Source organism: Sturnira hondurensis, unplaced genomic scaffold (genome assembly GCF_014824575.4).
Source record: "Sturnira hondurensis isolate 20B ecotype Veracruz unplaced genomic scaffold, ASM1482457v3 Scaffold0007406, whole genome shotgun sequence".
In the NCBI taxonomy this organism is placed as follows: domain Eukaryota; kingdom Metazoa; phylum Chordata; class Mammalia; order Chiroptera; family Phyllostomidae; genus Sturnira; species Sturnira hondurensis.
The window spans coordinates 8,838,517-8,860,052 of NW_028080037.1; the positions used below are offsets into that span (position 1 = coordinate 8,838,517).

General features: G+C 51.0%; 1 protein-coding gene across 4 annotated transcripts in view; it reads right to left on the minus strand.

Annotated features, from left to right (window-relative positions):
• FBXO21 (F-box protein 21) overlaps nucleotides 1-20,354 on the minus strand; it is a 35,766-nt gene extending 15,412 nt beyond the window's left edge. Inside the window, exons 1-9 of one of the 4 annotated variants that reach the window (XM_037052195.1) lie at nucleotides 19,687-20,354; nucleotides 18,697-18,832; nucleotides 16,255-16,349; nucleotides 10,899-11,020; nucleotides 8,353-8,499; nucleotides 7,943-8,079; nucleotides 6,641-6,777; nucleotides 3,025-3,204; nucleotides 1,563-1,695 (exon numbers count right to left, since the gene is read on the minus strand). In XM_037052195.1, coding sequence (XP_036908090.1) covers nucleotides 1,563-1,695; nucleotides 3,025-3,204; nucleotides 6,641-6,777; nucleotides 7,943-8,079; nucleotides 8,353-8,499; nucleotides 10,899-11,020; nucleotides 16,255-16,349; nucleotides 18,697-18,832; nucleotides 19,687-19,925 — 1,326 coding nt within the window. In that variant the 5' untranslated portion in view covers nucleotides 19,926-20,354. Of the gene's footprint in view, nucleotides 1-1,562; nucleotides 1,699-3,024; nucleotides 3,205-6,640; nucleotides 6,778-7,942; nucleotides 8,080-8,352; nucleotides 8,500-10,898; nucleotides 11,021-16,254; nucleotides 16,350-18,696; nucleotides 18,833-19,686 lie in introns of all 4 variants that reach the window. The other 3 variants (XM_037052197.1, XM_037052194.1, XM_037052196.1) reach the window with 3 other exon arrangements.
• Nucleotides 20,355-21,536: the final 1,182 nt, after the last annotated feature.

The window sequence follows — 21,536 nt, forward strand, 5'->3', positions numbered from 1 at the left end:
CTCAGTGTCGGCTCCCCGGCTGGAGTCCAGGTTTACAAGGGGGGGCACCCAATTCAATGGCAATGAGCTGCCTTTCCCTCCGGACCTCTGCCTGGGGGAAGCGCCTATGCCAGCAGCAAATGAATGGTCACCTCGAGGACCAGTGTGTCCTGGGTAACACCAAATCTTGAGCTCGTTTCATAGAGTGACGTCTGCCGCACAGGGAGGCAACCTTGCTCACCCTGAGGATGCCGAGGTGACCCCTGGGGAGCAGGGGGCGAGCGCTACGCAGTTGCTGGCGGTAGAGGCAGAGCTCCCGCAGACCTCTCCCGGCAGAAGAGAGGCCCCCGGCCCTTTCAAGGCTGACGGGTAACTGAGGTGCAGAACCTACTTATCAAGAATCCTGCTTTGAAAGGATACCTGCATTTCACAAATCACCATGCAATTCTTCACCTAAAGTAAACAATGATAGGAATTACGCACATACTAACTAAACATGAGACAAAAGTTAAACAAGCCACGGAAGCCTGGGTGACAGCATTCACCCAGGCTCTGGGGCGGGTGGCAGCACCGGCAGGGTCACCAGTTGCCTCTGACTCTGTGGCCGCAGCACGTGCTCTCTGCTCCCTGGGCCACAGACGACACCCTTTTTTAAGGCAGGAGTAATACCCCGTTACTGCCTTAAAAAAGGGTGTCGTCTGGAGTCGGTGATCTTCCTGCTGCTGAGTCCTTTCTCAGAATTACTTTAGGTCTTTTAAGTCGTTACCGACACAACTTAAATCTCAGCTATGTCAAGTCTTTTAGATGCTTTACTTGGTCAAGAAAGGCTGCCTCCCCTCAGAATCCGGTCCTCTCACCAGACTGTTCTAAACAAACAAAATGGAGCGCTACAATGTTTCCCCTGCAAAAGCAAGGCCGCGACGCCAGCGTGCAGCTGCTGCTGCTCTGGGACCGGAGATGGGCCTCGAACGCGGCCACGCCCATAGCCTGCTGGGAGCGCTTCTGCCCCCCTGCAGCCTCTGAGACTGCTGGCGGCTGGCCACGGGGCGTGACAACACAGAAAGCTGTGCGGGACAGCGCCCAGTCCTACCGCTTCCCAGAGCACAGCCAGTCCTGGACTAGTTGGGCGGCTGGACGTGCACAAGCCTAAGACCAACCTCCCTACGTCTGACGTCCAAGGGGGAGCTCTTGCACGGTCAGTGCAGTTGCTGACGGCACAGCTGGAGGCTGAGCACTGTGAGTTTTGCCTCCCCCTGCTAAGTCAGGGTGACATGGGGGAAAAACTCATCAGGGACACCAGGAGGTGACTGGCAGGCCAGAGGCGCCATGGTTCTGGACATCGAAGGCACTGACCACAAAGAGGGTGGGCAACTCCTGGCAGTAGAACCAGTTTGGTTTTTTAAAAACAAAATTCACAGTGAAAGGAGACAGACAAATCTTTGAATGACAGGTCAAGACCGGGAGACTTTGAACAGATTTGAGTTTTGCTGACGGTAACGTAAAGGTAAACCTGCAGGAGCCACCTTCCGAGCTACCCGTTCCCTCTCTAAGGTAGGTGCAGAGCACCAAAGGTGAATAATTACCTTCTCCGGCCAGATCCCCAGGTGGAAGTAGAGCCGGGCTTGGAGGAGCAGCAGCTGCACCTGGTCCGGATACATCGCCAGGTACAGGTCCAGCGAGTCGCGCAGCAGCTGGTACGATTGGTCAACGCCTTCCCTGCTGGAAGGAGAACCTCACCTTATCTTGGGTGCTCCTGAGTGAGCCCTTCTCACGCAAGGCCCAGGTTTTAGGAACAACTGACACAAATTCCCTGCGTTTTCTGATGCTGGCTGGCACCTCCCTTCCCCTCAGCAAACAGTTACAATATCTTCACTAAAAGCGACGGCGAGATGTAGTTTTGTGCCCCACTGCAGCGATGGGCACTCAACTAAAATTGTAAGTGTTTTCACTACACAGGCACATCAGTAACCCAGGCATGATTAAAACTAAATTCTTTTTTTTTTAAAGATTTTATTTATTTATTTATCTTTAGATGGGAAGGAGAGAAGGAGAGAAACATCAATGTATGGTTGCCTTTCGTGCATCCCCTGCTGGGAGTTGGCCTGCAGGGAACTGGCCTGCAACCCAGGTATGTGCCCTGACTGGGAATCGAACCACGATCTTCTGGTTCACAGGCCTGTGCTCAATCCACTGAGCTACACCAGCCAGGGCCTAAAACTAGATTCTGAACAGGCGGAGCAGAGAACTCGCAGGGCAGAAGCCACTCTGCGTGACACTGTGACGGTAGACACACGCCATCAAACATTTATTAAGGCCTGCAGAATGTGTGGAATGCACACCAAGAGTGAACCTCAGTTTATGAATGCATCTAGGATGCGGGGTGATCGTGATGCATCATCGACACAGGTTCATCGGTCGTAACAAACGGGCCATTTCGGGGCAGGATGTTCACCTGAGGAGGCTGTGAGCGCCTGGAGGTAGGAGGCCTATGGGAAATCTCCGTACTTTCTGCTCAATTTTGCCGTGAACCTAAAACTGCTCTAAAAGTCTACTAAGAATCCTGCCACTAGGCAGAAAACTACTGCTATAATGTACAACTTCCTTTTTACTCTGTAAGCCAAATTTCCTTGACTCAAAAGCAAGACAGTGTCACATTTTTGTTTTCTTATGTGAGTGACAGAAAGGCATAAACTAAAAGATGACAAAGCATTTGGACACGAGAACACCTGCCCCTAAAAAGAGAACCTGTGCCAGCCCAAGACACTCATGACGTGGGGACGCTGTCGGCAGTCACGGACAGCCTGCCTGAGCCCACGCTGCAGAGCCTCAAAGGAAACTCACTGAACCCGTCTTAAATCCGGACAGTATTATGTCACAGGAACCAGTTTTTCCCACAGGAGGCGACAGCTGTAGACAGCACATGGGTGCCGCACCTCCCCCACCCCAGGGAGGCCCATCGGAGGCGCCTCTGCAAGGCAGGTCAAGCCTTCTGGGGCGTGCACTCCGCCCAAGTACAGGAAAGCTAGGAAAGCTAGGAAATCTTACCGCTTGCCCAGGCTCAGAAGGTTTCCCACCATTCGCTGCAGCACCTTCTTCACGTTGACCACCCCGTACAGGGCCGGGGTCACGTGCTGGCCAATCAGGTATTCACATTCCTTCACCGTCAGCTGCCGGCCCTTCCCAAAAGCATCGATGTAGATGTAGTCAAAGATGTCCAGGTTGGCCCTAGACAAGGAACGCACGCTGTCAGTCCAGTCTCAGACCCCAGCTAAGCAAGTCACATTTAACCCTCACAATAATAAATAGCTCATGTCAGAGACTGAATGTTAATATGGCAGCATTTCCACTAAAAAAACAAGGCCTTGCTCAAGGTTGAGCATCGGATCCTTTAAACACTGGCATTTAAGATGAAGAGGGTGGACGTATGCCATGTACACAGGTTTCTGGGGAGGTTCACCCCAGAGCTCGCTGCCAGGAACACCCATCGGTAGTGCGGCGGAGGCCACACGCAGACCGGCAGCAGCTGATGTCTGTGGCCCCTGGGTCCCTCGCGCCAGGAGGCTGCGGCCCCCAGTTCCGCAGACACGCAGGTGGTCACATGCCTGCTGAGCCCTCCCAGACTCAGGCTGGGCCCCTGCTGGAGTACAGAGAGCTGTGTCCCCGGGCTCAAGCCCACCGCCCGCCTCCGTGGTTCACGGAGAGCAGGATGTGGTGGTGGCCTGCACTGAGCAGACGGCGGCGGCCGGCACTGCCAAGCGTGCTCTGTGAGGGCTCCCGAGACCTTCGCGTGGGTCTCTGTCTCCGGGAGAGTTGTACTTTTTCCTGGAGCAACGGCTTCAGACTTCCTCCTTGAGTCACAGTAACAGCTCTCCTCAGCGAGACACCCGTTAAAGTCCCAGAAACCAGGAACACTCTCCAACTCGTTTTACGAGTCTCGGAGAACCACACACACGCACAAATTTATGGGCAAAAATCTGAGCAAACCCAATGCAGTGATGCATTTAAAAGCCCCCACGTGATTAAGTTAGATGCAGCCTAAGAATGAAAACAGAGCTGAACATTAAAAGGTCTATTTCAAGCACTACAGACTGAGAAAGAAAAACCACATGATCCTATCAGTAGATAAAGAGATTTTAGGGAAAAGATCTACAGCCTAGTTAATAAAACTCTTAGCAAAACAGGAACTTGGAGGACAGCTTTGATAATCTGGGAGACAGTTACTGTCCCTAAACAATCAGGCCTGAGGAGGAATTTTAAAAGGATTCCATTTAGAGTCCTACTCAAGGCACGGGACGGGCTACCACAGATTGTTTCTATTCATCTTGACTTGAAAGGACCGCCCGGCTGAACGTGGCTGAATATGGCACGTAAAAGAAACAAAACATGTCCGGGGAGAAAGAAAAGAACAAACTAGCCCGTCCCGAGTCAGACTATGAATGTGAGAAGCCAAGAGTTGACAAGTTCTTAGCCCCCATCAGTTACTCAGAAGACGCGCTGCTTACCAGCCCCGTACCTAAAGTGTCCATACCCCTGCACAATGTCACTATTTAGAAAATGTAACTTTGAAAACCATTTACAATAGCAACACAAATTTTCTTCTCATCCTTGTTCAAGTCCAGCTGTCTCCATTTCCCCATCACCACGTTTCCCCCCCCCCCCCACCCGCCCCACGGCAGCAGCAAAATTTTAAGGCGCCAGGAATAACTCTAACAGGATGTCAAAGGGCTCGATGAAGAAAAGGACATTAAAGACGACTTCAGTGTGGGGGAGACACGTCCCCAGACAGACAGACTCGGACTGAACCGTGGGCAACGTTCCTTGTGCTGACGGACAAACCCGTCCAAGTGAGCACCGGTGTCCCCCATCAACGTCCCTGGGGGCCTGAAAAACCCAACGAGCCTACTCAGAATCCACAGTAGAGCCAAAGGCACTCGGAACAGCCATGGCGCCCGAAGAACCTGACCATCAGCCACTGGGACTGAGGCTAAAGGTGCGGCGAACACACGCAGGGCCTGGTGCAGGCGCAGGTGAGCAAGGAGGGCGCAGAGGCAGGGCCCTCGGGGGCTAGTCACCCGCACACCCGCACACCCAAAATAACGCTGCCGTGCCTAGTAATGAGTCACTGTGGTAAGTACTCTGGTGATTGGTGTTTCCGACGCTTTGCAGAAACCCTCGGTGGGTTATCATACAGGCATTTAAGACTGTTTTAGAGATGTCTGGAGAAGTTGGTTGGGTTGTTCAGGGAGTGGAAATGGGATGGAAAACCATTTTTCCCATTTAAAATAATGAAAAATGGCTGCCTGCTGTCCCAAAAAAGAAACCTCTGAATACATTTTTTGGGAACAGGTTATATTTGGGGAAAAGGGAAGCCTGCACATATTATTTAAGGAAAAACACATACGTAAAAATTTGCATGAAAATTACAGGTAATTTCAAACTACCCGGTGGTCACCTCTGGAGAGGAGAGATGAAGGGATAAGAAAGAACACCCAGGAAGCTTCAACTATGTATATGTTTCATTTCTTTTTTTTCTAAAGATTTTATTTATTTATTTTAGAGAGGGGAAGGGAGAGAGAAAGAGAGGGAAAGAAACATCAATGTGTGGTTGCCTCCCACGCACCCCCTACTGGGGACCCAGCCCACAGCCCAGCATGTGCCCTGACTGGGAATCGAATCGGTGACCCTTTGGTTTGCAGCCCGCACTCAATCCACCGAGCTACACCAGCCAGGACTATATGTTTCATTTCTTAAAGTAGGAGGTAGAAATACAGAGACTGGTTATTGTAACTTTCTCTGTATGAGTCAGAAACTAGTCTACTAGGTGTGTAAAGCACTGGGTCATCTCATTTAATCCTCCAAGCCACTGTATGAAAAATTTTAGTCCCATTGTACAGAGGCTAGTATTGAGGCTCAGAGGAAGCCAAGATCTGAACCCGGCCCAACTTCAAATCTCAGGTACTTCCTATTAAGGCTATCACAACTGGTCATGAGGAAGTAGTTGCCAAGAACAGGATGTAACTAAGTAACTTTGCTTCTTTTCCCTCTGCGTGGCACATTCAATGAGAAGACAGTCTACCTGAAGGTGAACTACTTGCAGAAGAGTCAGACCACCTGTGAAGAGCAATGTCATGCCCACTAGAGGCTGGGATGAAGAGAGGACGAAAGCTCCCCGGGCCGGCCCATGCGCTGCCTTCCAGGCACCGACTGCGCCTGAGAGACCGAGATGGGAATACGAGGGTCTGCTGGGCTTTGGACATCAGTGAAGAACCTGGCTGGCCTGTTCTCTGCCCTCTCCTGTGTGGGGCAGGGAGGGGAGGTTTCATGGAAGACTGGAAAGTGAGAGCTCCTTCCAGAGCTCTTTGATCTGATCTGCTTTGGAAAAAAAGACTTTGAGATTGACATAAGCCCTGGAACCCCTAGTCCTACTGTTTAAAATTAAACCTCACACTTTGAGATAATTGTGTATCCGCATGCAGTTATAAGGAAAAAGACCGGAAGAGCGCCCCTCGAGCACTGCAGATCACTGAGGTGGACACAGTCAAGAAGTGAGACTAGTCCATCCGCAGCCTAGCCCCCTTCTGACCTCTGCCTAGTTGCCTCTCCTGGCAGCGCGCAGGACTGGGTTCTCAGGACCCGTCACAATGGGTCGCAGGCGGCTCACCTGTCTGTGGTTTGGCACCATCTCAGCAAGAAGTGACTTGGGAAGTTGACAGGTTCCAGAGGGACCCCCAGCTGCCGGGCAATCGTCATGTACACCAGAGACATGCTGATGGGGATCCCGGTTCTGCGGGTCAGAACCTGCGGGAGAAAAAGTGCGCCAGCTTACTAGACGTGAGCCATGTGTTCTCATCCCTGCGACACACGTTTGTGTTAGGCGCCTACTGTATACCAGGCATGAGGCTACATTCTGAGGCTGAAGTGGAGGAATACTTTAACTTATTTATTAAAATTCTTTTAACTTCTCTTTGAAATTCTCAAAGACACGTTCATTGATTTTTAGAGAGGGGAGACAGAGGGAGAGAGAGAAACACTGATCTGTTGCCTCCCATAAGCACCGAGACTGAGGAACAAACATGCAACTCAGGCATGTGCCCTGACCAGGCATCGAACCGGTGACCCTTCGGTTTACAGGACAATGACCTGGTCGAGCCGCAGCGGCCAGAGCACACGTTCATTTACTGAGACCAGGGGTCTGCAAACTGCAGTCCCCCGGCCAAGTCTGGCCCATCACCTATTTTCGAACAGCCTGTGTAAGGAGAGTTTTAGCATTTTTCAATGTTTAAAAAAACAGAAAAACATGACTTTATGACCCATGAAAATGACATGGAATTCAAATGTCCACATCCACATATACAGTCCCACAGGCAGCAGCCACAGCCGCGGTCGTGTGCGTCGGTGCCCGGTCCCCAGCTACGGATGGCAGAACAGAGCAGTGAGGGCAGGGCGCAGGGCCAGAGGCCGGGACGGTCCCGTCTGCCCTCCGCAGGCGAAGACTCACGCCCTCTTTCTTCCAGACGGAGTGCAAAGCTGCATCCAGGGAAGTGTGTAAGACGCGGAAAAAGAAAATACAAGTGGCAATAGGCAGCAAAAAACTGATGTGAAAAAGGAGCCAAGCAGGACACAAATCAAAAATAAATACCAGTGACGGAGCTGCCCACAGAGGTCCACCAACCTCCCCACAGGCCGCCGCAGAGACTGGACTCGCTTCGCAGCCCAGCGTTCCTAGGACACGACTGACCAAGCCAGGTCATGGGACCTCCCACTTCTAGTCAGGAAGTCCCTCCACGGGTTTTCAGACAGAGGACACTTTGAGATGAAACAAAAACCCAGCAGTGACATCCTCGCAGTGGAGGCGAAGATGAGTTTATGAGCACGGAGTGATGGAAGAGCCTGCCCTTAGAAACAACGATGGGTGGAGAGATGGGCTGAACTGCAGCGGCTCAGCTGACAGATCCACATTTACCTGGTGCATGTATAAGTTCAGGGCGTTGTAGTAGTCCATTCGGTTCCCCTTGAACTTCAGTTGGTCGTAGAGGACATAGTTCATGGCCTCCAGCACTTGGCCCTGGAGGTCGAGCTCCCTCACCATGGAGGACCGCCCTGAAACAGAGACCTACTCTGAGGACACACGCACACGCAACGCTGGGACCAGTGTCCCCAACAACCGCACCAGGCAGACGCTGGCCAGGTCCTGACAGGGGCTGGGTGTCACCCATCCCCCGTGTGCAGAGTCTTTCACGTGACCCAGGCGAACCTGTGGCTGTGCTGTGAACGGCTGCTTTGTGACACAATGGGGACACAGGCAGAATGGCCCAGTGACCAACTACACCTGGTGTCCCGTGCACACAGAGCCGGGCCGAAGCGGATCCATACCTGCCTTGAAGGTCAGGCTGGGGTGGCGGCTGTTGAGGCCTCGGAGGGCTTTGCGCACGAGCTCCACGATGCTGTCGAACTGGGCCTGGGTGTCCTTGAGGGTGATCCCGGCCAGGGGGTTGCAGTACTGGTCAATGAACACGGCGCCTGCGCACACACAGGAGTCACGAACAAACCCCGCTGTCGCCCCTTTCTTCTTTGTCTTCATTCACCCCAGGTGCCTGGGGCCGGAGCCCCTTAAAGCACCCCACCAGATAAGCTCTGGGTCTTGGTGTCAGGCCCGGCCACTAAGGCACTGAGAAGGAGCGAGAAGCACTCTCAGAACAAAGGCGCTTCCATGTCACTACACCTTTCCCTTAGATAAACCAAGCTTCTCACAGGGGTCACAGATTCAAAAACCTGGGCAACGCATGGCACATTTCACATTCTGCTGAAAAGAGAAATTAAGTGCCATAAAGGAGGTCCTTCTTCTACCTTTTACCTTCTCTTACCTTTAAAACCCAACAACTCTGAAAACCCAAGGTTGCAGGACAGTTGACTAAAAAAAAAAAAAAAAAGCGGAGACTCTCAATGACAGGCCGTTTCAGCAAACTGTGCCTCTCAGAGGCGAGCCTGTGAACAGACTTGGAGACCACCATACTTGCAGGCGAGGCAAGCAGCTGCACTCAGGGGCTCTGCCGCCCAGGGGAGCTGGGGAGAGCGCACCGGGGACACCGTCTCTCGAAAATCCCTCTCCCCATGCACGGCCTCTGCTTGGACCAGAGACTGGCTGGCTACCTCGACCATCTGGCTGTAAGACGTTTTGAGCTGGGAAGCCTGAGAGCTGTTTCAAATTCCAGCGGACTCAAACCAGCTCAGAATCGTGACCCCCACTCCCACCTCCGGAGCTGAAAGCCGGTGAACGGGCGCCAAGACACCAAGACCTCAAGACCCCAGGCCCAGTTTCACCCCGAGCCGGGGTTTGGCTCCTGGGCCTTCCTGGGACCGGGCGTCTCCACCTGCATTTGGAAGGAACTTCTGCCGCTCCTCAGGGCCTGCTCCACCCTAATGCTGCCACCCTGACGGCGGCAGCTGCGGCAGGTTCCCTGGCCAGTCTGAGGGTCTGACCCTGAAGCCCGCTTCCATTTCCTCAACTATCTAAAAACTCCAAGGGCTGCCAAGGCCTACAGCACTGATTTGGACAGGGGACCTGAAAACAACAATGTTACTTTGTAACTCAGAGGAAAAACAAGGAATCAGTGTCACAGCGAGCTAAGGAAAAAGAAAGCTTGTCAAGTCATTCTTGACTGGGGAATAAGTAAGGCGGGACGACTCTCCGCCCCAGAATGCCCCGGAGAAGACTCCAGTTTGGAGGATGTTTCATTCCGATTCGGACGATCTAAGGCACTCACACAGCCGAGGGTCTGCACTGGGCGCTGCGGAGCAGACCGAGATCGCAGCATAGGACAAGGACACAGGGAGATCAGTGGCCCCCTGCAGTGACGACCTGCGGATGCCTGCCGCACACCAGGGACTGGGGCACCAGCACCCCCATGCGCTCCAAGGTGAGTCAGGTCTGTGGCTGAGCCCAAGAAGTTTGATGGCAGTGAGACCTGAGCCGAACGTTGGAGGGGGAGGGACTTGCGAAGGGCGGGGGGCACCACATGAAGGTGTGAGTGAGGTGTGTTTGTGGGGGGCAGGCTGGAGCCCAAGAGCGTGGCACAGGGCAAAGGCCTGTAGACAGAGGGCACTGACAGCAGGCAGAGACCGAGTACAGAGCAGGACGCAGGCTGGCCACCCACTGGCTCACACGGCCAGCAGGTGGGGAAAGGGCCGGGTTCTCACTGCACGGCACGGGAACGTCTGCTGACTCGAGGGCAAAGGGGTGGTGATGCTCATGAAAGCGAGAGCTGCTCAGAAAGCTGCTGTGTGGAGAGCAGTGAGGGCCTGCACGGAGCCGCAATGGGGTGGAGACGGGGCCGTGAGGGCCACGGAGCAGGGAAATTGAACTGGAAGAACCTCTGGCAAGAGGGGGTGTGTGTACTTCATAACCACAGCTTCTGGGCATGTCTGGAATATGACAGGAGTTTAAAATTGTTTGAAAAAAAATAAAGTCACATTATTTTCTTGTTCCAGTGGGTAGGAGCAGAAAGTTGCTGCCTTCCCCGGTCCTGTCCACTCGACTTCCTTCTCCTCACCTCTCATCAGGGCATCCACGCAGGGACACTGCGTCCTCATTACACTCCAACCAGAGGCTAAGGGACCTGCCCCAGGTCACATGGAGACCCAGGTGCACAACCTGACTTCTCATTTGGAAGTGATGCTTCAAAGCTTAGCAAAACAGGAAATGACTCTCATGAGCTCAAATACCAGCCTCTCGTGCTTTGAACCAATGGTGCATCTTGAGAAAACGGTCTCTTTGGCCAACAGCTACAGGCCTTGACAACATTTCAGCTCTCACCCACCGAAACGACCAGACAGTGCACGCCAGACCATTCCCCTGCGTGATCGTCAAGGACAGTTTCCATGGCTGCGCTCAGGGGACAGCCTAGCTGCCCTCGACTCACCTTCGAGATACGACTCATAGTCATCCGAGTGCTGGAGAAAAGCCTTGAGATTGTTTAAGATTTTCTGCTGCCGCAGGTAGTAAAGGATTTTCTTTGCATAGTACTTCCAGGTCAAAGCTTTCCTGGAATGAAAAACAATCAATCAATACGTTGGTAAGAATTAAGATACTGAAACTTCCAGTGATTTATTTTTTACTAAACCTCATCATGCCACATAAAGAGTCTACTTAACAAGACAGCTGCAACTGGGTCACGATCACACAGCACTAACTACTATGGAAGTGAACATCACAATTTAGGACTTTGCACATGTAATGTAACACGATGCTGGTCGTGCCAAAATTCCTGAAACAGTTATTTGGCTTCAGATTACTAAGAGGAAATGAAAGAAAAACCTGGAAAGTTAGGAGAACTGGGTGGGCCTCAGGAGAGAGTGGAGAGGTGTGGGGAACCCCCTGCGGCCCACCCCAGCCCCCAAGACTTCCCTCCTGCGCCCCAGGCCCAGGCGATCTCGCCGAGTCTCGTGGTTTCACGTGTTGCCACGCGACAACCCCAGCCCACTTTCTGGATGGGGCTCCTCCCCGGCTCTCCAGACCCACATCTCCAACTGCTACGCCACAGCCTCGCTTGGGGGTCTGGTGGGCCCTTAGTGGTCTTCCTCTCCCAGAGTCATCCTCGTCTCCCACGAAGGCAACTCCGTCACTCAGGTTGGGCCCTGAACCCTGGAATCACCCGACTCCTGGCCTTCTCCCGTGGGCCACATTCAGCCCGCCCACTGTGCTGCCAGTTCCGTCAGGAATGGGAACCCTGCTCCCTAACTTGTCTAAGACGCCGCTGCTGCCTCCTGCCTGTATCCAAGTGGCACCCTCCTCCCCAAGCTCTGCCCGCAAACCTCAGCCCTTGGCCCATGCTCCAGAGAGCAGCGGGCACTCCGGTTAACCTGCTGAGCCGCACCCTGAGTCCTGCCAGGTTCTCCACCTCGCTCCAAATAAGAGCTCAATGAAAACATACAGGGGCCTTCAAACTCTTGCCCCATTACCCCTCTGGCCTCAGTCACCCTCCCCCTACTCAGTCCTTGCTGGGCCCTGGGCCAGGCGGGGGTGCCCCGAGGCCTCCCCACTCTCGCCTTCTTGACCAGAACATCCTTTCCCTAGAGATTAATTCCCCTTTATCTACTATTTCATCCCCCAATTGCAAAATTTAATATAAAGGCAGGACAAAAACCAATTTCTTTTACTTCCCACTTTCTAAAATAAAATTTGGGGTTCTTACTGCCCTCCAAGGGGGGCGGGTTAGTCGTTAAGTGCTGTGAACTCACAGGGCTGACCCGGTCGGTGCATTTCAGTCCATCCCGGTCACCACCCACAGACGCCCCGGAACTGCTCGGACGTGCAGCGTAGTACATTCCTTGCTGCCTGGGTCCAGGCTTTGACATTTCCTGTATCAGACCCACAACCAGCCATTTCTCCACACCCTCTGGGCGCTGGAGATGATCATTTCTACCCGGCTATTTCCTTGTTTTAGACCTTCTCAGTGGACAGAAAAAGCACAGCACCCGTACGTGTGCAGAGCACATACACACACATCCCTACATGCATGTGAACGTAGGGTGCCTCGTGTGTTTACACTCCAATTTCTAATTCAACTACACAGTTTTCACCTCCTTCCCCTTCACCTCTGCACCCCTTTTCCTCCCAAAGAACCTGCTTCTCCAGTCACGTCAGTCCCTTGCACAACACGAGGGTAAAGGGCATGAATGCCCTAAGGAGCCAAAAACCCCGCGTAGACCTCAGGCTGGCCCTCTGAATACACAGCCTCCAACTGCGAGCTGACCCTTGAGAAACACGGTGTGAACTGTGCAGGAAACTGAGCTGAGGTCAACTGGAAAGAACCTGTGTGTCAGTGGGCCTGCAGAGGCCGAGCCTGGGTCGTTCAAGGGTCAAAGGTACTTATTTGCTTTATTTCATGTCTCTCTCTCACACACACACACACACACCAGTTTCGGAATAACAAGATCGGTATTCTCATCACCTCGATGACTGCTGAAAAATAGCGGAACATTCTGCTTCTGTTTGCCCCCATTCTCGGCTCGGTTTTTTAAACAGCTGTGTTATATCCACGTGGTCGGGGTTTAGGGCCACCACACACGACACGGACTACGCCTCCTCACTGTCATTTGGATTTAGTTCTACAAGTAAGTACGTATTTAATGTTCACCACTAGTTCTCATGTCAATGTCTCTCTGGTTATTGGTTGTTTAAAGTTCATTTCCTAGCACATTTCTCAGGAAGGGCTCAAAAGCTCCCAAGTTCCTACAAGTTGGTAAGCTTGTCTGCGGCCTTTCTACCTGGAAGTCAGTTTGGCTGGACATGAAAATCCTTGAGTGTATCGAGTGTGTTCCCTTTTCCCCTCTGGCCCTGAGCACTGCTGCTGAGAAGTCCGAGGATATTCCTATTCTCTCTTCTGTCTAAGTGACTTCTCTGTCTTCACCCCTTGCATGCCCAAAGGACTTACCTATCTTTGATGTCCAGTAATCCAGTAGTTTTACTGGACTATGTCTCACTGTTGGTCATTTGGGCCCGTTTTTTCAGGTACTGTGTATCCTTCCGATTTGTTGCTTGAATCTTTATTGCAGCATGTACTCTTTCTAAAGAACACACAGAACCCCCAAAACAAAACCCAAATACCCAAGGACCCGTGCTTTGGCATTTACCCGTGCTTCGGCATTAACTACCCCTTTTCCTTCCTATGTTTTCCATATGCAAACAACAAGGACATGCCAAGAATAAATGCCAATTGGGTCCTTCATGAAAAGCGGTGTCCCCAAGTATTTATAAACGTGACTATGTGACAATACCTTGTCATCTAAAAACAACCCCGCTTTAAGCTCAAAATGCATATGCTATGGCAGGGCTAACGAATCTGGGACATTTATTTCTAAAGAGACTAAAATAATACATGTTCTTACTGGCTGTGTATATCCAGCCTTGTCCAGCCAATCTGATAAGTAAGAAGCAGCATTTCACAATTCTCGGACATTTCTCTGAGGGTGTCTCTAAAGGCCTGTCTCTGTGACACCGACCACCTGGATATGCCCTCAGTAAAGGTCAGCCTCCTATCCGTTTCCCAGCTTCTTCTTGGAAATTTTAAGACTACTACTGACCTTATGTTTTCTTGGGACGTACAGGAGCTTGTTTTTTGTTTAATTGCAAAGCCCGCTGTCCATACTTTTATCACGTCTGCACATCAGTCCTGGTTAGGGAGGCCTCCCTTGGTGGTTGACAAAATCTATTTTCTCAAAGGATTTTCATTGAGGAAATTTAGGGTGTTTAATCACGAAACTTAGTTTTTGTATTATGATGCAAGTTTCACTTTCTTCCAGACGGATACTCAGTTATGTCTAATGGATTCATTAATTAGCCCACCTTTTCCCTCTGAGTTTAAGATACACTGTCTTTCACGCTGGGACACGTTTCTAAGCCACCCTTTGCCGAGGGTACAGCTACCAATTTGCACTCAAACGCTGTGCTGTTTTCACGAGTCAGCTTTGTAACACGTCCTAGTATCTCCTGATGAAAGCTTCCCACTGTGATTATTTAAAAACTGTCTTTTTCCTGGCTCTTCTTGTGAATGTATTCTTCTGTGGTAGTATTATCCAATTAACCCCCCCTTCCCACACACAGACTCTCCCCTCCCAAAATTCCCGTTGGATCCTAAGTGAAATGGCAATAGGTTTATATGTTAATTTGGGAAGAAGTGACATTTTTCTGCAATGGTGAGTCTTCTTATTCAACAGCTTGGTCTTATTCGTGTTTTCCACTAACATCCTGTCGTCTGACCTAGAACGCCCTTCCCAGGAACATTCTGCTCACAAGTGAGACCCCTGGATCGTCCCCCTCCCCAGTAACACAGAAACGGACGTGGAAGTGGTGACCCAGCGACGGGGGGCGGTTGAATACACTATGGCAAACACTGCAAAATAGTGTGCAAACATTAAAAGAATAAACTGGAATTTCTACCAGCTGATCAAGACTGATTTCAATAAGGGACCGTTGAATGACAAAACAGATGCAGGAGAAATACCTACTGATGCTCATGATTTTGTGAAATAACGACCCCCCTCGGTTCCCACAGATGTCAGCCAGTGCACTCAAGCACAGAGAAACACAGCTTGGTGTACTGTCCCGAATCACAGGGAGGGGGCCGGGGAGGGCCAGTACCAATGGGGTAGGGAGGACGGGAGAGTAAGACAAAAACCAAAGTCTGCACTGAAGATCACATCAAAACCATAAACTCGGTATGTGTGATATTACGTTTATCTGGATTTATCTGATATTACGTTTATCTTCTATCCAAATAAATGTGTGTGTATACATGGGTGTGCGTATATGTGTGTATATTCATGTAAAAAAGACAGCCCAGCTTTTGTTTGTAAGGCTGCACAATACTAACTCTTAGATCCCACTTCAGTTCCTTTATAGATACACCAAAACAGAAGTGGAAGATGACCTCCAGGTCGGTGCTCACCCGAGGCCCAGAACAGCGACATGTCTTACCCCTACAGTTGTTCCACTGATGGACACTTCTCTCTCCTAACCCCCTGAACAACGGGAAGAGCACCCTAACGCCGTTTCTGAGGCACTGCGCGACGATCTCCAGGAAGGGAGATGCTAGACTAGCTTTCCTACCTTCCGTCACCAGTCGGGTCTCCCGCGCTCTTAGAGCACCAAGGCTTCCTCATAGGCGGGCGGTGCTGGGAGCCAAGTCGCCTTTCAGGCAAACTGGCACTCAACCCTCAGAGCAGAAAAGGAGTCACAAAAAGGCTTTAAGCAACAACCAAGAGATAATGGATTCCTCTTGATCAGGAGAGATACAAGAAAGGTTCGACCAAATATCTACAATGCTCGTGGCCGAAGTGAGATCACTTCTTCCCCGAATTCAAAGACTGTAAAACGTCATCCAGTAAAGTAAGGCATGCCTGAGGGATTATTTAACAGACATTAGCTAGTATACGACAGGCAAACAGTGGTGAGAGCAAGACCGGCGGTACCAGAGGAAAGGAATTTATAGGACCTGAGTGACGTACCAGGCACAAGCGCCCGGAGCAGGGCAGGACCAAATACGTGCCGATCCCCTTCCTTCCGAAAGCTTGCGTGGTTTCACCAACTGTCTCAGCGCACTTACCTTACAGACAGAGTTCCTCAAAAATGTACCGCTAGCAACACACGGGATGGCTGTAAACACACGCCCCAAGGTTCAGCCACACACAAACTGCAGTAGCTAATCCTGGGGTTATTGTGAAAACACACACACACACACAGGAGAGAAAAAAAAACCCGCTGAGACCATGGCTTACCTTCCTTCCATGTTCAGGATACACACCAGTTCGTCCTCAAAAAATATCTCTGGGCCCTCAAGAGTCTCGATGTCACTGAAACCATTACAAGGGACCTGGGAAGAAGACATCCAAACAGGCCTCAGTAACAAGCAATAACGTCGTCGTGACCCTCACACACAAACCTGGGGTGCCAGGAGAGATGGGTATTTTCATGAAGTGGCAGCAGCTATCCCATACTCCCTCCAACAGCCTTCCACTGATGGAAGAAAACACACACAGTAACAATAATTTGCTCAGGTCTTGTTGGTCGTAAATGAATTTTATTTTCATAGACTGAAATTTCTGAAATTGGTACCTCAAGAAGTCTAATGTGAAGAAAAACAGCTCTGCAATAAGAATTAGAAGCACAAAATTGGCCCTTGGCTGGTGTGGCTCAGTGGATTGAGTGCCGGCCTGTGAACCAAAGGGTCACTGGTTCAATTTCTAGTCAGGGCACATGCCTGGGTTGCAGGCCGGGTACCCAGTAGGGGGCGCCTGAGACGCAACCACATACTGATATTTCTCTCCCTCTGTCTCCCTCCCTTCCCCTTCTCTAAAAGATAAGTAAGTAAAATCTTAAAAAAAAAACAAAAAAACAAAACTAAGCCCTGGCTGGCGTAGCTCAGTGGATTGAGCGTGGGCCTGCAAACCAGATGATCGCGGTTCGATTCCCAGTCAGGGCACATGCCTGGGTTGCAGGCCGGTTCCTTGCAGGCTAACTACCAGCAGGGGACGCACAAAAGGCAACCATACATTGATGTTTCTCTCCCTCTCTCCTTCCCCTCTAAAGATATATAAATAAATAAAATCTTTAAAAAAAATACAAAACTGAATTCACAGTAACTATTTCATGCGATCTTTGCTGCACTTAATTACGAGGGAGGAAGCGGAGAAAGTCTAGTGCTTTGGGCAGCTCGACCCACTGGGCATGTTTTCCCCTCTGTCAACTGAGCTGGTGGTACAATGAGCTTTAAGGTCCCCTCAGTTGAGAATGTGACTACTTCTCCCACTTTTCTGTTTGAAGGGAGACAGGACATCGAATGTCAACCCGCATGTACTCAGAGAGCACAGGAACACAAGGGTCTTGAGTCAACACCCACCCACAGATCGATCTTAAGTATGTACCCTCCATGTTCAAAGCCCCCCACATATTTCTAATAAGAAGTAGCCCAGGGACAGAGGGAGCTAAGGAAAAAATGCAACAATTCGTGATGATTAGACAGAGGCACAGACTATTAAAAATGCACACAAAACCAGCTGGGCTAGAAGCAGGGGCTGCAAACTAGTAGCTCATGGCCAAGTGCATCAAACACATCCAGCGCCCAAATATGTCTGTGTGCAAAGACATTTAAACAGGCATCTAAAACCTGTGATTACAAATGCTTTTAGCCATGTTGTGGTTTGTCCAAAGTGGAACATAAATTCTGTCCATTCTTATACCCATAGTCATTTATTTATAGAAACGAATTACACTAGGGAATATCCAGTTTTATTCTCTATAGGACAATAAGTTCAAATTTGTCCAAAGCTCAGAATTTGAACTTTCCCTTTCAAAACCTAAAGTGCCTCAAAAACATTTAAAATGTATGAACTCCATTAGGTAATAGTAATTAAAGTTAGAAAATAGGAACAAATCTGCAGGAAACCGGGATAGTAAAGTAAATCAGAATGGCTAGCTGCACCCTCTCGTCACCCTAACAGAAATAAATTTAAAATATTAGTATAGGCTATTTCCCAGAGTTACAAAAAGTTTTCAGGACCTGATACAGAAACTGCCGTGAACACTTTGTGGAAGGAAAAACAAAAAACCCATGCATTTCATAATAAATATTCAGTAATATTTCAGAGATAACGAATGCAAAATGACTTACTTGAGGGGTAATAATTCTGATTTGCAGATAGCTCTTAATCCTGTTAGTTTAACAAATAACTCAGTTCACTACTGGCTGGAACCTACAAAGCCAGAGTGAAGAACTGTATCAATTTCACCAACCCCTTTGAGAAAACAACAGGGCGAAATGTGCAGTGTTCAAACAGTGTTCAGTCTTTGATGACTCCCCCAAGTTACATGGAGGTTGCACAAAATATGGTCAATCCACTTGTGGAGAAATCTCGCGGATCTGGATCCCCTCTCCATTGTGTGGCCAGTCCCTCCCTCCCCCTCCACCCCCATTCTCTCCCTGGCTTCAGAAAAGTAAAGCTGGCAGGGACAAATGGCTCCATGCTGTTGGAGAGCGGGAAAAGGACACAGTGACTCTTGCAGCCATCTAAATGAGTAAGGGATTGTGACGAGAGCAAATGAAAAGGGAGATAGCAAAAAAAGCTGGATGAGCTAATGCCTACAGGGCCATTCACACAGACCCCCCCCCCCCCCCCCCCACTGCCAGGCAAACACGTAGAGCTACTAGGCCAGATCCTTACGTGCTCGGAAAAGAACCTCTTTGAGAAGGAGGCTACAATCCTCCGGGCTTCCACCCCAGATTTTTGCCGAACTTTATACTCCTCCAGCCAATTGACGTAGTCGGTGGGGCTGTAGTGGTTCATAAGGGAAGGCCACCTACGAGGAAAAAAACACCCCCTCGGCTTAACAGAGACTCAAAGGCAGACACGAATCAAAGGCAGCCTTGGAAACAGGGAGAGCAGTACGGTTTCGTGGTCTGAAGGGCCCCGCCGATGGACCTAGTTCAATTCCCCCACCTGGCACGCATGCACTCGCTCACGGTGTGACCTTGGCACAGCGATGGAAACGCTGTGTCTCCACTTCCCACCGATGAAATGGGAACAATTGTAGCGATAATAACGATAGTGAGGACAATGACAGTGAACATTTATGGGGCGCCTCCTAAGAGCTGGGCCCTGTGTAAACGCTCCTGACACATCATCTCATTTAATAACCATAAAGGTAGGTCTAATTATCACCAAAGTGGATGAATGAAGCGCGAAAAAGAGAAGTCTACCCCAAGGTCATACGGCGAGGATGCCGGGGCCAGAATTTATCCCAGGTCCCAAACCGAGATCCGAGCTCTCAGCCAACAGCCAAGGGATGCTGCGCCCGCTTCTCCTAAGGGCTGTTGGGATTCCCGCATCCCTGGATCCATGTAAACATTTTAGCACAGAGTCGGGCACAAAAGAAGCGGACTAGCTGTGATACTACCGCCGTCATCCGTGAGTGAGGGCCCAGCTGCTGGGAGCTCCCCGGTGCGCAATTTGGGGTAGAGGGTCCGCGCGGTGTGGACCGAGGGGCCAGCGGCCTGGAGGCCTTTGTCTGTGGTCCACGGGAAGGGGGCCGGGGGTGCCATCGGGGCTGCGATCCGCGCGCGCGTCCGGAGGAGCCGGCGGTGGCTCAGACTAGCCAGGCCCGGGCCGGGGGTGCGCAAACAGGGGCACGAGCGGCCGGGGCAGCGGACTCACCTCACCCGGAACTGCTCCTTCCACACCTTCCCGCTACTCTGGCACAGCTCCCGCAGTCTCCGGCAGGTGCTGGCGACACGGAGGATGTCCGTGGCCGCCAGCGGGCCGCTGCACAGGATGTACTCCAGCAGCTCGCCGGGCAGGCTGACCAGGCAGCCGAGGCCCGCTTCGTCGGACATAGCCTCGTCCGCCGCCGCTTGCACCACCTCCATCGGGCTGTCGACCGCTGCCTCCGCCATCTTGTCCGAATACCTGCGGCCGCTGCGCGCGCGCTCTGGGGAAATCCCTTCTGGCCCCGCCCACCTGACTCATGGGGTGGGCGCAAGGGTCGCCCCGCCCATGCCCGCGGGCGCAGCCCCTCGTGCCCGGGCTACTTCGAGAGCGCCCCTCCCCGGAAGCCAAGGGAAAAAACAAGTTCTGGAAAACAACTGGGATGTGGGCCTTGGAGTCGTGAATCGGCAGGAAGGTTCGTTCCTGGCGCTTCCCGTGCATGTACTCGCCGAACCTTCCCAGTAACCCTATGAACTCGTATTCTCCCCCAAGTTACGAATGGGGAAACTGAGGAATCGGGGAGATAAAGAGACTTGCTCACAGTCCCTTGTCCTACCTAGATGTTAGTCCAGACCTAATTGACTTTTCCTTAACCCTGCTGTAAGCCATAAACCAGTATGCTGGAATTGTAACAAACAATATTCGTGTGTGGGTTCTGTGCCAAGCATTTCACTTAGGGTCTTCAAAAGCCCCTCGTTTGAACCCTCTACGGTAGGTACCTTATTTATACCTGTTCTACAGATAAGGAAAACAAAGCTCATAAGGGTGGATGTCACTGGTTCAAAGTCACCAAGAGAAAAAGTGGTAGAGCCTGGATTGGAATCCTTCTCTTTTCTCTACCTGCATCTTAAAAAAAAACAAAAAAAACAAAAAAAACTTAGGGTAGATGAGTGCTAGGCCCAACACTGTGTGCCCTGGAGACACGGAGGTGAGTAAGCGTCTGTCCTTGCCTCTCGGAACAAGCTGTTTCGGTGCACGGAGTACTCAGTAAATCCAGGCCCCGCCCCCCTGCCCCGCGCCCCCTGCCTGGAAATGGAAAATCAGAATGTCCTGAGACAGTTGAAGTAGTGAAGTCACCTTCAATGGATGGTGTTAAGCCATCCATGGCTCTGTATTGCCCTTAGAAATAAATCTGAAATCCCTAACATTGTTGCGAAGGGACAGACCCCTACCTACCACTCCAGGCCTGTCTGAAGCCATTCTCTCCCTCAGTAACCACATACCAGCCAGGCTGTTCTCTTTCCTCCCACCCGTGTACTATTCCCACTCCTGGCAGGAGGTTTATGCCCCCACTCTGCTCCTCCTCTTCCTCCAGGCCTCCCTTCCCTCATCCCAGCCCCGGAATCAGACACGGTTCCTTCCCAGCATTTTGTAGTCTTGTCATCGTTCACTGAATTTTTAATTGTTTAACCTGTGCCTGGCCCACTAGATCAGAAGCGACTTTGGAATCGGGACTGTCTGGATGTCCCACCCGTTACTTGGCACAGGTCCTGCACACAGCAGATTCTCAATGCTTGTCTATTGCAATTGTCTGCCGGGTTGTTTGGCTAGAGTGAGTTACTTAGCCGTTCTGAGGCCCAATTTCTCATCTGTTAAATGGGGATAATAATAATGCTGGGCTCCTGGGACTGTTGAGAGAATCCCTGAGTCCATTTATGTAAAACATACTCCAGTGCCCGGCAGAGAGGAAGCGCTTGAGAAATGCGTGTTATGGGGGAACGGGGAGAAGCTGCTTAATGGACACAGGTTTTATCTGGGAGCGATGGAGAGGTTATTGGAAGTAAACAGAGGGAATGGAT